Source organism: Phacochoerus africanus, chromosome 5 (assembly GCF_016906955.1).
Source record: "Phacochoerus africanus isolate WHEZ1 chromosome 5, ROS_Pafr_v1, whole genome shotgun sequence".
In the NCBI taxonomy this organism is placed as follows: domain Eukaryota; kingdom Metazoa; phylum Chordata; class Mammalia; order Artiodactyla; family Suidae; genus Phacochoerus; species Phacochoerus africanus.
The window spans coordinates 18,384,005-18,400,838 of NC_062548.1; the positions used below are offsets into that span (position 1 = coordinate 18,384,005).

The 16,834-nt window shown below is 49.5% G+C and overlaps 1 protein-coding gene across 2 annotated transcripts; it reads right to left on the reverse strand.

Annotated features, from left to right (window-relative positions):
• Positions 1-213: 213 nt before the first annotated feature.
• Positions 214-11,591, reverse strand: FUS (FUS RNA binding protein). Of its 2 annotated transcripts, none has more exons than XM_047779992.1 (15): positions 11,503-11,591; positions 9,933-9,957; positions 9,683-9,837; positions 8,701-8,845; positions 8,321-8,505; positions 7,639-7,849; positions 5,992-6,026; positions 4,446-4,478; positions 2,958-3,061; positions 2,486-2,615; positions 1,922-2,023; positions 1,668-1,791; positions 1,282-1,382; positions 710-857; positions 214-413 (listed from the first exon to the last, which is right to left on the reverse strand). In XM_047779992.1, the coding sequence occupies exons 1-15, from the start codon at positions 11,513-11,515 to the stop codon at positions 374-376; spliced, it is 1,551 nt and encodes a 516-aa protein (XP_047635948.1). In that variant the 5' UTR covers positions 11,516-11,591; the 3' UTR covers positions 214-373. The 2 variants fall into 2 exon arrangements, with proteins under 2 accessions (XP_047635948.1, XP_047635949.1); XM_047779993.1 differs by having other exon boundaries at positions 8,701-8,842; positions 11,503-11,588.
• Positions 11,592-16,834: the final 5,243 nt, after the last annotated feature.

Here is a 16,834-nt window from a genome sequence, read left to right on the forward strand (position 1 = left end):
CCATGACAGGAAAGTTTAATCTCTTTCAAGGATACACTTGACCTTTGCGCCCCTGAACCAAGTATCACACATTTTATTCCAGTTCCTGCTAAGCGGGAATAAACCAAATATTCCAGCTCCCACTAAGCAGGCTGACCTGAAAGAAGAAATCCCCACATTCTTGACCTGGACAGCAACCCTCCAGCAGAGTGAAGAGGGGAAAGAGGAAGAAAATTTAACTAAAATGATGGTTTTTAATGGATCCAGAGGTATGGTTACAATTACAGAGTCCGACACACAAAACCGTGGGTGATCAGGAGTTGGAAGGTTACAAAATAACGAGGATAACACTGGGTACAGGAAGAAAAGCTGCTCCAGAACCTGAGGAGCCAGGCTAATACGGCCTCTCCCTGCGATCCTGTCTGTGCTCACCCCTGCAAGAAAGAGCATCCATTAGGTCTGAGTTGCCAACGTCTCCACACCCCACTGCCCCTGCTACCCACCCCAAGAACTACCTCCCCTCTACAGGTACAGACTCTAAGTGGGTCTACAGATGAGCAGCCACAGGTAATTTTCCTTCCCTCCTTCCCCACTCACGCTGGTTAGTCTCAGCTTTCCCATCTAGCCCTCAAAACCAAGCACATTCTCAAAACCTGGACACCCCAAGACCTCTCTTTCCTTTCAATGTGAAGTCTGCTCTACCTTCATTGCAATTTGAAGTCTTACTCACCTGGAGTCCATCTTGCCAGGGCCAAAGCCACCTCTGTCCCCACCACCCCGGCCCCCTCGGAAGCCCCCACGGTCCCCGCCTCGGCCTCGGTAGCCGCCTCGATCATAGCCGCCTCTGCCGCCACGCCGATCATCTCCGTAGCTGCCCCCTAGGAAAAAGGCAACACAATGGATCACATGTCCTTACTGTGTCCCCCAAACCCCACCCTCCCTCTGGCCTCAGTGCTTACACTTTACGGCTTTCTTTCTTTCTTTCCTTTTTTTTATCTTTTTGTCTTTTCTGGGGCCACTCCCACATCATATGGAGGTTCCCAGGCTAGGGGTCTAATCAGAGCTACAGTTGCTGGCCTACGCCAGAGCCACAGCAACATCAGATCCGAGCCACATCTGTGACCTACACCACAGCTCACGGCAACACCGGATCCTTAACCCCCTGAGCAAGGCCAGGGATCGAACCCGCAACCTCATGGTTCCTAGTCGGATTCATTAACCACTGAGCCACAAAGGGAATTCCCTTATACTTCAGGGCTTTCTGATCCCAACTCCTTATCACCAGCTCTGCCTCTTGCTTACCCATGTGAGAGCCTCCTGGTCCCCCTCCTGGGCCATCTGGCTTGGGGGCCTTACACTGGTTGCATTCATTCCTCCAAGAGAAGTTCATGTTCTCACACGTGCTGAGAAAGGAGGAAGTGGCCAAGACCTAGAATTACTCCAGTGACCTTACGGATACCTGAGCAAAATGAGGCCTCAGAAGCAAGGTAAAAAGGATTGTTTCTCAGGAGCAGAGACAGAGACTGCAGGTTAGTGAGCTCAATCCCCTCTTTCCCACGACAGCTACCTGACCAAGGCGAGTTTCCAGCCAAACCCGGTCCCTATCAGTGTAGCTGGAGAAACACACCCTCTCCCAGAAAGGCAGAAGGTACACATGTCAAGAGGTCGGAGAACCAAATTTCACTCACGGATTAGGACACTTCCAGTCCCCGGCTCGCTGCTGTCCTCCTCCGCCACCGCCGCCACTGGGGAATCCTCCTCGGCCACCGCCACCACTGCCACCACCTCCATAGCCCCCACGGCCCATGGGTCCTGGTGCAGATACAAGAATGGGTCTGCTCCCCTTCCGAGCCTGCCGAACCTGAGCTTCTTTTCTACACAAACCCTGACCACCCTCCCCCACCACCTCTCTGCAGCAGCAGCAGCAGCAGCAGCAGCTCACCTCCTCGCCCTCGGCCTCCACGACCATTGCCACCGCCCCGATTGAAGTCCGCTCGCCGAGTAGCAAATGAGACCTTGATAGGATTCCCCGAGAATTCTTTACCTAAAGGAAGGAGGGATGATTTTTTTGGTGGGCATGTTAATGATGGGAGAAGCTACGCATGTACACAGTGTATGGGAATCTCTGTACCTTCCCTTCAATTTTGCTGGGAACCTAAAAGTGCACTTAAAAAAAGTCTTCACTTAAAAAAAAAAGAAAGAAAGAGTCTGGCCTTATTAACTAGGGCATGGGTAATAAATTAAAAAGGATCATCTTGGAAAAAAAAAAAAGAGGCATGGAGACTTTTGATTAAGACCTGTGGGGTCCCAAAGCACACTTGGTACCATCAAGAGAAAAACGCTTTCCTTTAAAAGTTCATCATCTCAGGAGATGTAAGCAAAACCAAGATACACCGGGTTAGCAGACCGTGCTGGACGACGCAGAGAAACCCTCAAAACGGAGCCTGCTTCCCAGAGCTGGCTGCACTTCGCCCGGCCCCCCACTCTGCTGCCGCCTCACACACACCATCAAACCAGTCGATCGCTGCTTTCGCAGACGGTGGGTCATCAAAGGAGACTGTTGCCTCTCCCTTCAGCTTGCCTGTTTCCCGGTCCGTGTACAGATTAATCATGGGCTGTCCCGTCTTCTTATTTGTCTAAAGAAAGTAACAGGGGATAACATCAATTCTCAAGGATACAGCCCTATCACAACCATACCTTCCATCTCAACTTGAAAGCCTCCGCCACAGTTGTGTCTCCTTCAACACAAGAAGAAAAGATGGAACAGGATTATCCACTACTGGGTCAAAAGTTTCAGACACTCTCTTTTTTACATCAATTGTGCCTTTTTGGTAAAAGGTGACTTTTAGAAAATAGCAACGGCTGATGTTCTTTCACATGAAGCAGCTAACTAGCACAAGACTGTTCTTTTCACTGTGGTGTGAAAACCCAGAAGCCTGCGGCACTGATACAAAGCACCCACTCTGCTCCATACGTACCTTAATGATACCGATCTGCTTGAAGTAATCAGCCACAGACTCAATTGTAACATTCTCGCCCAGGCCTTGCACGAAGATGGTGTTGTTGTCTGAATTATCTTGTTCTGCTTGGCGAATGCAGGAGGAAACAGAAGGAGAAAACAAAAAAATTACTGTCTTAAAAACTAACTTCAAGATTTTTTTTTTTTGGCTTTTTTAAGGTCACATCAATAGCATATGGAAGTTCCCAGGCTGAGGGGTTGAATCGCAACTACAGTCACCAGCCTACACCACAGCCACAGCAACCCGGGATCCCTGAGCCATGCCTGCAACCTACACCGCATCTCACAGCAACACCACCAAGTGAGGCCAGGAATCGAATCTACACCCTCAGGGATACTAGCTGGGTTCCTTTCCACGGAGCCACAATGAGAACTCCCAAGAATTATCTGATAGTTAGCTTTCAAAGGAATGAAATTCTAACCCAAGCAAGCAATCTATTTTGGTTTAGCTCAGACAAATGAAAGAATTCCCCATCCTTTCTGTTTCATTATCTGAGTGCCCGGCTGCTGGCCATTTCACAAATCTAATTTTACAACGACGCTTTGACACATGCTCATGTTCATTACAGAACTGCGGCTCGGGAGTGAATCGCCCAAGACCACACGGTGCCTGTCAACTTTCAGTCAAAGACCCACATGTTAAGAAACCTATCTTAAACTAATCCAGTATATAAACATAATCACAACAAAACACACAGGGTTCGCTTGTGGCACAGCATGTTAAAGACCTGGTGCTGTCACTGAAGCAGCTCAAGATGCTGCTGTGGCAAAGGTTTGATCCCTGGCTCGGGAACTTCCACAGGCTGCGGGGAGGTGGCTAAAATACAAAAATAAAAAATTTGCTAAGTGCTTCCCTTTCTCTTCTTTCTTGTTCTCTAATCTGGTCATGATCCACATTTTTTTATTAAAGCCACTGCTTTATGGTCCACACACAGATGTATCATCAACTCCTGAGACCTGTTAGAAATGCAGATTCTGGGGCTCCTCCCAGACCTACCAAACTGCTGGGGGAGGAAATCATCGTATCAGGTATTTCTTCTTTTTTGCTTTTTAGGGCCGCACCTGCAGTATATGGAGGTTCCCAGGCTAGGGGTCCAATCAGAGTTGGACCTACACCAGCCTACACCACAGCCACAGCAATGCCAGATCCAAGCCACATCTGCCACCTATACCACAGCTCACGGCAATGCCAGATCCTTAACCCACAGCCTCGTGGTTCCTGATCGGATTCGTTTCCACTGCACCACGACGGGAACTCCAATATCGGGTTATTTCTGATTCAAGCTCATTTACACATCACTGCTAAGCATAGCTACACCCCAACTCCCTGCCCCAGGCTTTCCTTCTTCTCTATCCCTGCTTTTTCAGATTCCTTTCTGTTTCGAAAACATCCAGAAAAAGTCCCGATACCATCTTAGCCCTTCTTTCGTGCCGCCTGCGGACTTACCAGAGTCATGACGTGATCCTTGGTCCCGAGGGCCTTAAGTAACATGAAAAAAAAACAAAAAACAAAAAACAAGGAGAGAGGAGCCGTTAGTCAACAGGGAGAGACAGACAAGGGAAAATTAACACCAAATCCAAACTTTTGCAAAATCTCAGGTAAGTGCTCTCACAGCCTCACTCCAAACCCTGTCCTGGGTTGCCCGCCCAGAGAAAAGTCCTAGGCAGGTCTGGGCAAGACACAGGCCCCTTTTCTTAAGCTCTGTATGTAACTTGAGTCCCCAAAGGGACAACTCCACGCTTCAGAAAATGCTGCCTCCCCCAGCTCAGGCTGGGCAATGTCCTCAGCACAGAGTGGGAGGGCCAGGAGGGAGACCCAGTGAAGTTAACAAACCAACTCCGAGCTTGGCCCTGTTCTCTCACCCCAGAGAGAAATGGGCTCGCCACCAGCAATGTGATGTGCATCCAGTTTCTCCAAACTTTAACACCAAAGACACTCATCCCTTGTGGAACAAGTTTTAATTTCATCTTTAGAAACCATTCTTAAAAACCGTGTTGTTTTCCCCCAAAAACCACATGAAAATGATCAGACGTAACAGCTACTGCATTTGTTAAGCACGTCCCAGGGAACAGATCAGAAATCTTATTTCCATAATGCAGCCTCTATTTTTTTTTCCAGAGACCATCTTTGACCAAAGTTTATCTGCATTCACCATATACATTGTACCCATACTCAATGACACCTAAGTCATGAACCCGAGCCTTTGGCTCTAAATGTTGAGACCAATCAAGAAACCTTTTGTTAGTTAACCAAACCAGAAAAGTTCCAGCTTACTGGGAGACTTCTCAAATTTGCCATTTTTCCATGAATTCAGTTTGTGCTCTTTTAAGACCTGGTTATTTCCCATGAGCCACACATGCTCCCCAACCTTTCTTGAAAGGAGTCCACACCTTCCTGCCCAGAGCTGGTTTCTACTTGCCCATCTGAGTTGAGTTTAAATATGCGTATGAAGAATTGCATTGACACCATTCGGTATTATAGACACAGACACCAACGGCACCATCCTCAGGGCAGAGCCAGAATTCACATCCCTCGTCCAGAATTAAACACGTGGAGGTTGTTACCTACACACACGCACATACATACACACATACACACACACACACACACACAGCTAGGACACACTGATCAAAAGGATCCTAGAGCCAAGTTGGCACCACGTGTTCCAGCACACACTCTCCGGGTTCTCATAACGGTGGTCACCTAGTGCCAGGTGTGGCAACACTCCTTGTCAGAGGCCTACTAGACACCTCTTATTAACCTGGGTCCAACCAATTTGGTACCAGACGACTGCTGAGTCTTAGCCCTGCCTGCCTGCCTCCAGGTTGGCACACATCTGGCAGCAGGGGGCATTCTACACCACCCCTCTCTGGAGGTGGTTTCTAGACACTTCAAAACCTTTGACACTTAAAACACGCTAAGACATCTGCAAATGAACAATCAGACAAAGCATTGCTGGGAGTTGGGAATTTTGGAAACTCTGTTCACTTACCACCAAATTTATTGAAGCCACCACGGTCACTTCCGCTGGAGAAGACAAGTTAGAAGAAAGGACATGAAGCTTCCAACGGCTACAAAAGGGCGGTTTTTGATTTTGTTCAACATTCCCCAAACATGGATAGGTGTTTTGGGAAAATGATAATACGAGTGGCTACGAAGATCCATTCCCCTTCCTGACCACCCCTTGTCTGACCTTTGAGCATGTCACACACACGTGTGCCATTTCTGACACGAATGTTTAAGATTGTGCTTTAAAAGGTTATATATCTATTTCCTCTGGAAAAAAAAAAAAAAGACCCATTTTCCTTGGTCGTTTCTTCCGACGAAGCAGATGTTTTTTCCTCTTGTCGTGTGAGTGGTTGACAACCCAGCAGTTGCTTTAAAAACCCTACCCCCGATGTACCCAGAAGACATTTCACACCAGGCTGGGGTAGCCCTCAACACATTTTTGTGATTTTTGCTTTGAAAGCAGCAAGCAGACCCAACCCCATTCCATAAAAAGTCAAAACCAAAGGCAAATTCCCCTTAAAGCGAGACAAACCTGGCTAAGCCCTGGCCTAACTACTGAGCTGGTTTTGATCTCTCCCCCCCACCCCCGGGGTCACCCCTTCTACACTGTGAGAAGAGCGGAGTATTTTGCAATGTCACCTTTCATACCTGTGGCACATAAAATGCAGAGCAAGTTAACAGTCACATAACAGTTGTTTTTCTTTTCAAAGTTTTGCATTAAACACACGCACACAATAGAGGTTTCCTTACTTGGTAAGGTTTTTTGAGACTGCCCCCACCCACCTCTGAATACTTACCACATACAAACGCTCTTTTAAAAAACCTACTTTTTTTCCCCAAAAGGAGGAACACACTGGCATTCCTCCCCCTCTCAAGGGAGACGGTAGGGTCCAACAGATTTGACAACTGTTTTTAACATCAAATCTAAGGTCTTACTTCAACTGCAGCGGGAAAGGGAGGAAAAGGTGGTCCGGTGGGACAAGTAACCTGGGGAAGAGGGACAGTGGAGCACATAGGTGGGGGACCACTGGCCAGCGAACTGTATTTTTGTCCAAAAGGTCCGCACACTTCAGACAACCCCGTAAACCAAGTCACACACAGCATCATTACTGTCTGTCAGTCAAATTAGTGCAAATCAAGCTCATGGATTCAAATGACTACAGGATACAGGAAGAGAGAGGAGCCAATTCCTGGAAGCTCAAGTCAGGTTAACCACTTAACTCCCTCAGAGGACACGTGGGAATACGAGTAACGAGCCTCCCTGTTACCAGGAGGGGGGATCATCAGTTTCCTTTGCAGACAAAGAAGCCTTTGCTTCCACGTTCCTTGCCTAGGATATCGAGGACTCCAATCCACATACACCGCTAGGTTTCTTTTTCTTTAGAGAGCAAAGCATCAGGACTCAAATCTCTATACAGAAGTGTGGGCGGAAGTTCAGGCTCCCGAGTTCTCACAAAAATCAAGTGGGGGGGGGTGTACGAAGACACGGTCACTGCTTCCAACCAAAGCCCTCGCAAACCCCTAGCATAAGACTAACCATGCACTAAGGGACTAGACTTCAAGGGAGACTCATGCAACCAACCCTCCCCGCTTCCCGCTGCTGTTACTCCCTGGCTCACAAGACACCTACCCCATGCCGCCTCTGCCTCCACGGCCACCTCCACGCCCTCTGGGTTCATAGCCACCACTGCTGCGGTTGTAACCACCACCGCCACCGCTGCCGCCGCCCCGGCCACGGCCCCCACGGTCCTGCTGGCCTCCGCCGTAGCCGCCGCTCTGGTCCTGATTGCCATAACCGCCGCCACCACCACTCATGGAGGGCTGATCTTGGCCGTAACTACCTGTCAGGAAAGAAAAGACGCTTTCAAATGAGACAGCGCGGTGGCATAAGGCAGTTCAACAATGTCAGGAGAAAAATGACAAGAGACATAAAAATAAAGCTAGGGACTAAGAACCCACGATTTTTGTTGTTGTTCTTTTTTAGGGCCACACCCACAACACATGAAGGTTCCCAGGCTAGGGGTCAAACCGGAGCTACAGCTGCCAGCCTACACCACAGCCACAGCAACAGAGGATCCGAGCCACGTCTGGGACCTACACCACACGTTGCTCATGGCAACCACCAGATCCTCAACCCACTGAGCGAGGCCAGGGATCAAACCCGCATCCTCATGGTTCCAAGTCAGATTCATTTCCCCTACGCCACAATGGGAACTCCTACCCAAGATTTTTAAGAACGCTTTTAGGGTAAGAATCAAGCAGAATGATTCCTTCCAAGAAACAGGTATGAGATAAAGCTGAAGACACCTTACCTCCGCCACCCCCTCCACCACCGCCACTGCTACTGTTGTACTGGTTCTGCTGTCCATAGCCCTGAGGGGGATTATAGCTTTGCTGCTGTCCATAGCTTTGCTGCTGTCCACCATAGCCAGATTGCTGGCCATAGCCCCCACTCTGGGGCTGCCCATAGCCACTGCTCTGCGAACTAGTACCATAACTAGGGAAAAAGAAAAAGAATCATGATGCCAGCGTGTCCAAAACGTCCTTTCACTTTCAGTGCATCCCATTCTCTATACCCAACGGATACGGCCCCCATCACGCCTCCTAACGACTCCAACTGCTTAGGAGTCATTATTCCTTACTAACTCGCCCCTGTCTTTCAGTCCTCTCCCCTCTCTCCACAACTCCTTACCTTCCCGAGGTGCTGCTAGGAGCTGGCTGCTGGCCATAGCCAGGGTATGAAGACTGCTGCCCGTAAGACGATTGAGAACCCTGGCCACCACCATAGCCACCAGTTGAGCCATATCCCTGGGGAGCTGACTGTGCGCCATAGCCTGCTAGGAGAAAAAGAAAAAAAGTCTCGAATTGAGGAACGAGAATAGGTTGATGAAACAGTGTAGACATCCCTAATGCTACCTACACCTGAAGTCAGCCTCTTGAACCACCGCCAATCACAGCCCAAGAGATCCCTCTCCTTTAACCAGCCTGTGATGTACATCTCAGATTATTTACCCTTCAGCACCTCAGGGCAAATTCCACCTCTTTGTGTATCAATGTGATATACAGTATGCTGATTTCCAATGTCTTCAAGCAAATCATTTTCTCCTTTTTTTTTTATGCTTTTTAGGGCCACACCCTCAGCATAGGGAGGTTCCCAGCTAGGGGTTGAATTGGAGCTGCAGCAGCTGGCCTACACCAAAGCCACAGCAGTATCACACCCAAGTTGCGTCTGTGACCGACACCACAGCTCACAGCAACGCCAGATCCTTAACCCACTGAGCAAGGCCAGGGATCAAACCAGAAACCTCATGGCTCCTAGTGGACTTGTTTCCGCTGCACCATGATGAGAACTCCCCATTTTCTCCTTTTAAATATCAAAAGCTTAAAACTCTTTTCCCTTTAGAGAATACTCTTCCCCAATTTCACTTTCATTCTTAGGGGAAACGGGGAGAAGTGCAGCATAAATCAAAAAATACAAAGTCAAAGAAAATAAAAGGAAACAGAATTAAGTACTTGGAAAGAACTCAAACTCTAAGTAGCTTGAAGGATCATAGAGTGGTTAAGGGGAAAGAAACTGGGGGACAGTTTCAACAGTTCAGCACTGCTTAGGTTTAAGAAAAGCAACATTCAGAAAAAGCAGGAAGAGGAAGGGTGACCCACTTAAAAAGACTCACTGTTCTGGGTCTGTCCATAAGAACTGCCATAGCTGCTCTGGCCATAGCCTGAAGTGTCCGCTGACTGGCCGTAACCGCTGTAACTCTGCTGTCCGTAGGGCTGGTTGCTCTGCTGGGAATAGCCCTGCCCAGGCTGGGTGGGGTAGGCCCCGTAGCTGGAGAAGAAAAGGCAACAACGGTGCTCTCAGGAAAAGACACCTTAGCCACCCTTGCCCCCTACAAACTCTGGAAACCCAGAAATGACACTCACCTTTGGGTTGCTTGTTGGGTATAGTCTGCAAAACAGAAAAATACAATCATATTAACATTATCTTCAGCCACCCCTAAGAGAACAAACTAGAGGTAAAGGCCTCAACTCAAGCCCCAGAGCCCCTAGATGTGAAAATTGACAAGGCAGAAATCCCCTCCTGAAACCCTAGTTGAGAGGCAGACCAAAGTCAAGTTTTCTCACAATAAAGACACACAAAAAAAGCGAATTTCTACCGAGACCAAGAGGCCTTAAGTACTGGAAAAAGCAAGAGTACTGGTGGACGACTACCATTTTTCTGCAACTTCAACTGATATCCAGAACTGCACAAACTGACTCACGTGTTTTCACACCCACTCTATATGAGGAAGGTATCCCCAAGAGTCCAACTGAAGCCACACAGCTGCTTGAGCAGAACAGGCTTTATTGCAAGCCAGAAGCAAAAACGTTCCGATTGTAGCCTCCACTTTCTCAACCCAAAGAAAGTCTCAAGATCTGGAGAGAGGCCACCCTTCATCCAGTCTTGGAGACAGGAACAGGGGGCTTTTAGTGCAGAGCCAGCTCACCAAGAAGGGAGAATTCTTTGACCCCAAACGACAGAGATCGCCATCAAAGAGCGGTCGCCTCGAGAGGCAAGCCCACTGGTACTCAGGTCCTCAGCCCTACGGCTCCCGACGAGTTCCTACCTCCCCTGCCTGCCTCGGGGCTGCGGGGAGACTTGGCGAATCCAAGGTAACGAAAACGCCACAAGGAAGACAGCACAAGCCTGATCAACTCATCTCGATACAGGAAACAGCTTTCCCCGCAGGAAACGGCAAAAGGATCGGGAGAGGGTGTGGCCTAAGGCGGCCGTTCCTTTCAGTTCCCACCTCCCAAGGAGGAAAATTTACGCGGGAAAAGCCTCGGGCCCGGTCCCCAAGTCCGTTGGACCACCCCCTAGCCCCCCACCCCTAGCCGTTAAACGGGCGCGCGGTCCCGATCCAAAGCCTCCGCCCCCAGCCGCGTGGCACGCGAGGCGGGAACGAGGAGGTCCCGCCCCTTCCCGAGGGACCCCGGGAGCGAGGCCCACACCGGACGAGCGCCGCGGAGCTGCCGGTGGAGGGTCTCGCGACAAAAAGCAGGGCCGACACGAGGCGGGAGGGGGGTTCGCGCCGCCAGAAAAGGGGGGAGGGGCCAGTAGAGCGCGTGCGCGCACCGAGTGCCCGGATGCAGCACTGCGACAAAGCGGGCCCGAGCGCAGGGCTGGAGACGCGGAGGAGAGAAGAATACAGCGACCAAGCATTTCCATCCGCGTCTCACGTCCCCAATCACCAAGAAGAGTCCCTCCTAACCCTCACCTAAAGGAAAGGGGCTACAAGGGAAGACCTCCCGCCCTGCGCGAGGCGCCAGCGGAGCGAAACAAAATGGCGACATCGGCCTCCCCCTTCCACCCCTCTCCGCTGCTTCCCGCCAGTGGTGCGGAGAAGATCCTACATGCGATCGCTGCCCGGGCCCCACCGAGAAACAAAAGCCCAACTGGGAGCTTACGAGCTCCAGGGCTGGCGCGCCACCGCCGCCTCGCGCACTTACATACCGTTTGAGGCCATGTCCGCGCACGCGCGCACAGGCCGGCAAGCAACAGAATTCCAACACCACTGAGCACCGACGCCTCGAGGACTGAGCAGCCCCGCCTCCTGCGTCGAGGTTTATGTACGCCTCCCCCGCCTACGTATCCTGGGGGAATGCACCAAATGCGGAAAGGAAAAGGGGAAGCATGGCCGGACTCCTGCCGCCCTTCAGGGAATATATAGGGTCCTAGCCGGCAGAACATAATTGTTACTCACTAAGAACCATGCAAATAATATATATAGCCTTATTTTTTCTGAGAAATAATTTATATTTTCTCTGAAGGACGAGCCAAAGATTCCCTTCCACCCCTATAAGATCATATGGTACAGTCCGATTACCCTCTGGGGGCGGGGCGAGGGGCCTAGGGCGTCTGCGGGCGGAACTGTAGTCAAGCCGGGAGTCGTGGGGCGGGAACCGAAATTCCTCGGGCTGGCCCCTTTCGCTGGGCCTCACTTTCACTCCGGATAGCGAGCTTCTTCGCTCCACTGCCCTTCCACTGCATCAGATGCATCCTCCCTCCTGCGCCAGCCTCCCTCTCTTGGTTCTAACGTCCCTCCCCCGACCACACACACTACCTCTCTTCGTCTTGGTTTTCACTCGTCGTCTTTCAGGGTTGTCCTTACCAGGGCTTGTGGATTGTGACGTTTGACGTGAAAGAAAGCATGGAGTTTAGCTCGGACCCCTGGGTCCTGTTTTGATCAAGCATTTATGGCCCACCTACAACCTCAAAGCTTGGCTTCTGACTCGCTGTTGGACAGAAAAGGCCAAACAATCCGGAGATTGCGATTAGATCAGGGTTCTCCCAGCCTTTTGCTGATAAAGGGCTGGGAGTATTTTCCTGAAACCCTACGGAGGAATCAATGTGCAGATCCAACAATAATTGATATTTGTATAGGGCTGAAGTGGCTTCAGAATGCACAATTAGAGAGTTCTCTCAGGGCACAGTGGATTAAAGATCTGGCGTTGTCACTACTGTGGCTCAGGTCGCTGCTGTGGCAAGGGTTCACTCCCTGGCCCCAGAAGTTCTGCATGCAGTGGGCGTGGCCAAAAGAAAAAAAAAAGCCCAATTAATTGCTTTTCCATCACAATCTTACGAAGAAAGATAGTAAGGCTATCTCCATTTTATACACCAAAAAAATGAGACTCAGGCCAAATGCAATCTATGATTATAGAACAGCCAAGTGTAAGGGGTCTAATTCGAATCCAGGTTTGTGTGGCTGCAAAATACTCCTTTTGTTAGTTATACAGACATTTTGAAGTGTTCTGAAGCTTGTTCACTCCCTATGAGAAAAAGGACAAAACATGAAATTCAAATTAACTTGCAACTTGCACTCTCATCAGCCTTGCCTGGAGAAGGAAAGCTGAAAGTATTGAGAAAGGTCCCTGGTGGTCTAGTGGCTAGAATCAGGTGCTTTCACTGCTACAGCCAGAGTTTAGTCCCTGGCCTGGGAACTGAGAGCCCATATCCAACCACTGCACACTGAAGGGTGGGAAGAGGTGAGTATTAAATAAAACAAGGTAAAGGGCATTATTCCTGGTACACATATACCATGCAGATTTTCCTTCCCAACTTATCTTTGACACGTGTTCCAGAACTTCCCTTGTAGGCTGCAAACATTTTCCTAGAGAAAACAGCTATGCCCTTGGAGTTCCTATTGCCATGCAGTGGTCAACAAATCTGACTAGGAACCATGAGGTTACGAGTTCAATCCCTGGCCTTGCTCAGTGAGTTAAGGATCCAGTGTTGCCATGAGCTGTGGTGGTGTAGGTTGCAGACATGGCTCAGATCCCGTGTTGCTGTGGCTCTGGCATAGGCCAGTGGCTACAGCTCCAATGAGACCCCTAGCCTGGGAATCTCCATGTGCCATGGGAGCAGCCCTAGATAAGGCGAAAGAAAGAAAGAGAAAGAGAGAGAGAGAGAGAGAGAAAGAAAGAAAGAAAGGAAGGAAGGAAGGAAGGAAGGAAGGAAGGGAGGAAGGAAGGAAGGAAGAAAGAAAACAGCTATGCCCACGAACTTCTACCCAATTCCTGATTTCGGCCGTGATGACCTTTGAACACCCTGACACCCACCCCACCGCCACTGAGAGGGCAGTGTGACCCTGAAGTGAGGGCAAACAAAGGGAAGTCCATCACTCATTCACTCACTGATTCCGCAAATATTTATTAAGTCCAGGGACTGTTCTGGCCACTGAGGATGCATTAGTGTACAAAATAGATGAAACGATTTAACAACAGGGGTAACACAATAAAATTTATATAAAACATATTTATAATAACACTTTCATAAGTCTTGCTAAGTATTGGGCACTGTTCTGAGTACTTTGAGTATAGCTTGTGTAATCTTTTTTTTTTAGAGCCACACCCCCAGCATACAGAAATTCCCAGGCTAGGGGTCTAATTAGAGCTTCAGCTGCCAGCCTACACTACAGCCACAGCAACACAGGATCTGAGCCTCCTCGGTGACATACACCCTAGATCCCGGCAAGCTACATCCCTGACCCACTGAGCGAGGCCAGGGATGGAACCCGCATCCACACAGATTTGTTTCCGCTGCACCACAACAGGAACTGCTGGCTTGTGTAATCTTATTCTTCACAATAAAATGTTCACATGCGGATTGCATTTCACAGACAAGCAAATCGGCAGGCACAGAAAGGTTAAAAAGCTATGCCCAGGGCAACACAGAAAGAGCCACAGCCAGGTTCCCAAGCCAGGTGGCCGGGCTCAGAGTTGCTGCTCTTAACTCCTATGCTTCAGCAAACATCACTTGAGCACTGCATAATATGGACCGAGCATGGGGCAGACCTAGAGAGGAAGATAAAAAAGATCCAGTGCCTGATTGGCAGGACAGTATAGACAGTGAGTGAACTGTGGGTGAGACCCACGGTGTCTTGGGACCCACAGTGTCAAATGACCCGAAGTGTACTTGACTCAAATGCAGTTAAGTACTGACCATGGACCCAAGGTCTCTGGAAACTGCCAGGAGAGCAAGTCATTCATCAGGTAGACAACCAGAGTACAGGAAAGAAAGGAGGGACCATTGAAGCGAGGCTTTACAGGCTACGTAGGAGTTCACAAAGCAGTAGAGGAAACGGTGTAACAGGTAGAAGGAATGGCAAAGTCAAGGGCGTGGGTGGGGAGGAGCACTCCTGAACAGCGAGGCAGGCTCCAACTATGGCCTCTGCAAGGCTACGTCCAGTGACCGTTCTCCAGGCTTATCGCTCTCAGCAGACCTCTCCGGACTCACAAAGCATGCGAGCATCTCTCTCCTTCTGAAAGTCTCCTTCCTCGGCATCGGTGCTCCGGACCCTTCACCTCTCCCACTGTCCCTTCAGCTCCTTCCCTGCCTTCTCCTCCTCTGCTCGCCCGCCGTGCAGAGAACAGAGCTCCTGGGAGCTCTGCCTTCCGCCTTATTTGCTTCTCCCTTGAGACCCAAAGTGCAAATTGCAGCCTGCTGTGAAATGCAGCCTGAAGCCAGGTTCTCTGTAGCCTACAGCGTTTTTCTTTTTTTAACCAGTTGGCCAACACAAAAAATAGGGCAAGGAGTTCCCCGTGTGGCGCAGTGGTTAACGAATCCGACTAGGAACCATGAGATTTCGGGTTCGATCTCTGGCCTTGCTGAGTGGGTTAAGGATCCAGCGTTGCTGTGAACTGTGGTGTGGGTCGCAGACTCGGCTCAGGTCCTGAATTGCAGTGGCTGTGGTATAGGCCAGCATCTACAGCTCCGATTGGACCCCTAGCCTGGGAACCTCCATATGCCTCGGGAAGCGGCCCTAGAAAAGGCAAAAAGACAAAAAATAAAAACAAATAAAAATAGGGCAAAAGTTCAAACTGCTGGCATTTCTCGAAAACGAGCTCTGGCCACCCTGGACCCACTTTCCCACTGGGCAAGGGTCAGCTGGAGCAAGAGGCTGCTGGCACATGTGCTGGCCATTGGCCAGAGTCTCCCTTACTCCCTAATATTTCCGACATGGAAGCCAGGGTCAATTGCATTTATATCAGGTGATTAATGTAGTTTTTTCTTAGAGTTAAAAGCAAGAGAAAATATTTCTTCCCCTCAAATGTGAGAAAGCGAAAGCAGGCCCTGGTGTTCAGGCCTCCAGCTGACCCTTAGAGGCTGTTGGGTTTGTGATCAGTTCCCAGATCAGAGGTCCTTAACCTCTTTTCTGTACCAGAGTCTAGTCAATTTTGTGGACCGCTTCCAAGTATATATATTCTAATATATATATGGTTTGTTTGGGGGGTTTTGTGGGTTGCCTTTTTTTTTTTTTTTTTGGTCTTTTGAGGGCCACATCCATGGCATACGGAAGTTCCCAAGCTAGAGATGGAATCGGAGCTGCAGCTGCCAGCCTACGTCACAGCCACCGCCACACGGGATCTGAGTCACACCTGCAACCTATGCCACAGCTCACAGCAACGCCGGATCCTTAACCCACTGAGCAAGGCCAGGGATTGAATCCACATCCTCATGGATACCAGTCAGGTTCATTACCACTGAACCACAACAGGAACTCTGGGATCTTGTTAACTTAGTTGATACACAGCAAAATTTCTCAGTCTCAAATGCTATTGGCACTTTAGGCCAGGTAGTTCTTTGTTGTGGGGAACTGTCCTATGTACTGTAGCATAGTTAGGAGCAATCCTTGCTTCTACCCATAAATGTCTGTAATAACTCCCAGTTGTAATAACCACAATTGTTTTCAGGCGTTGCCAAATGTCCCTGACTGGAGAAGGTGGTACCAAGTCACCCCAGATTATACAGCTATACCGTGAGATTTAAAAAATGAGATGGGGGAGTTCCCACTGCAGGGCACTGGATTGCGGATGCAGCATTGCCACGGATACAGCATAGGTCACAGCTGTGGTTCAAATTCGATCCCTGGCCCAGGAACTTCCATATGCTGCTGGTATAGCAAAAATAAAAATAGACCTTAGTCTTTATATCTGTGCATTTAGATTCATTTCTTTCTTTTTTCTTTCCTTCTTTTTTTTTTTTTTAACTTTTTAGAGCCACACCTGCAGCCACACCTGCAGCATAAGGAGGTTCCCAGGCTAGGGGTCCAGTCAGAGCTGCCGCTGCCGGCCTAGGCCACAGCTCACAGCAACGCCAGATACGTAACCCACTGAGTGAGGCCAGAGATCGAACCCGCATTTTCATGGACACTAGTCGGGTTCTTTTTTTTTTTTTTTGTCTTTTGTCTTTTTTGTTGTTGTTGTTGTTGTTGTTGTTGTTGTTGTTGTTGTTGCTATTTCTTGGGCCGCTCCCTCGGCATGTGGAGGTTCCCAGGCTAGGGGTC

What these genes read in the sequence shown, in the direction of transcription:
- FUS (XM_047779992.1), bottom strand. An exon ending in TGGCTTCAATAAATTTGGTG is followed by an intron (nt 4,479 to 5,991) that starts GTAAGTGAACAG and finishes ATGTTACTTAAG; the next exon opens with GCCCTCGGGACCAAGGATCA. An exon ending in AGGATCACGTCATGACTCTG is followed by an intron (nt 3,062 to 4,445) that starts GTAAGTCCGCAG and finishes TTCGCCAAGCAG; the next exon opens with AACAAGATAATTCAGACAAC.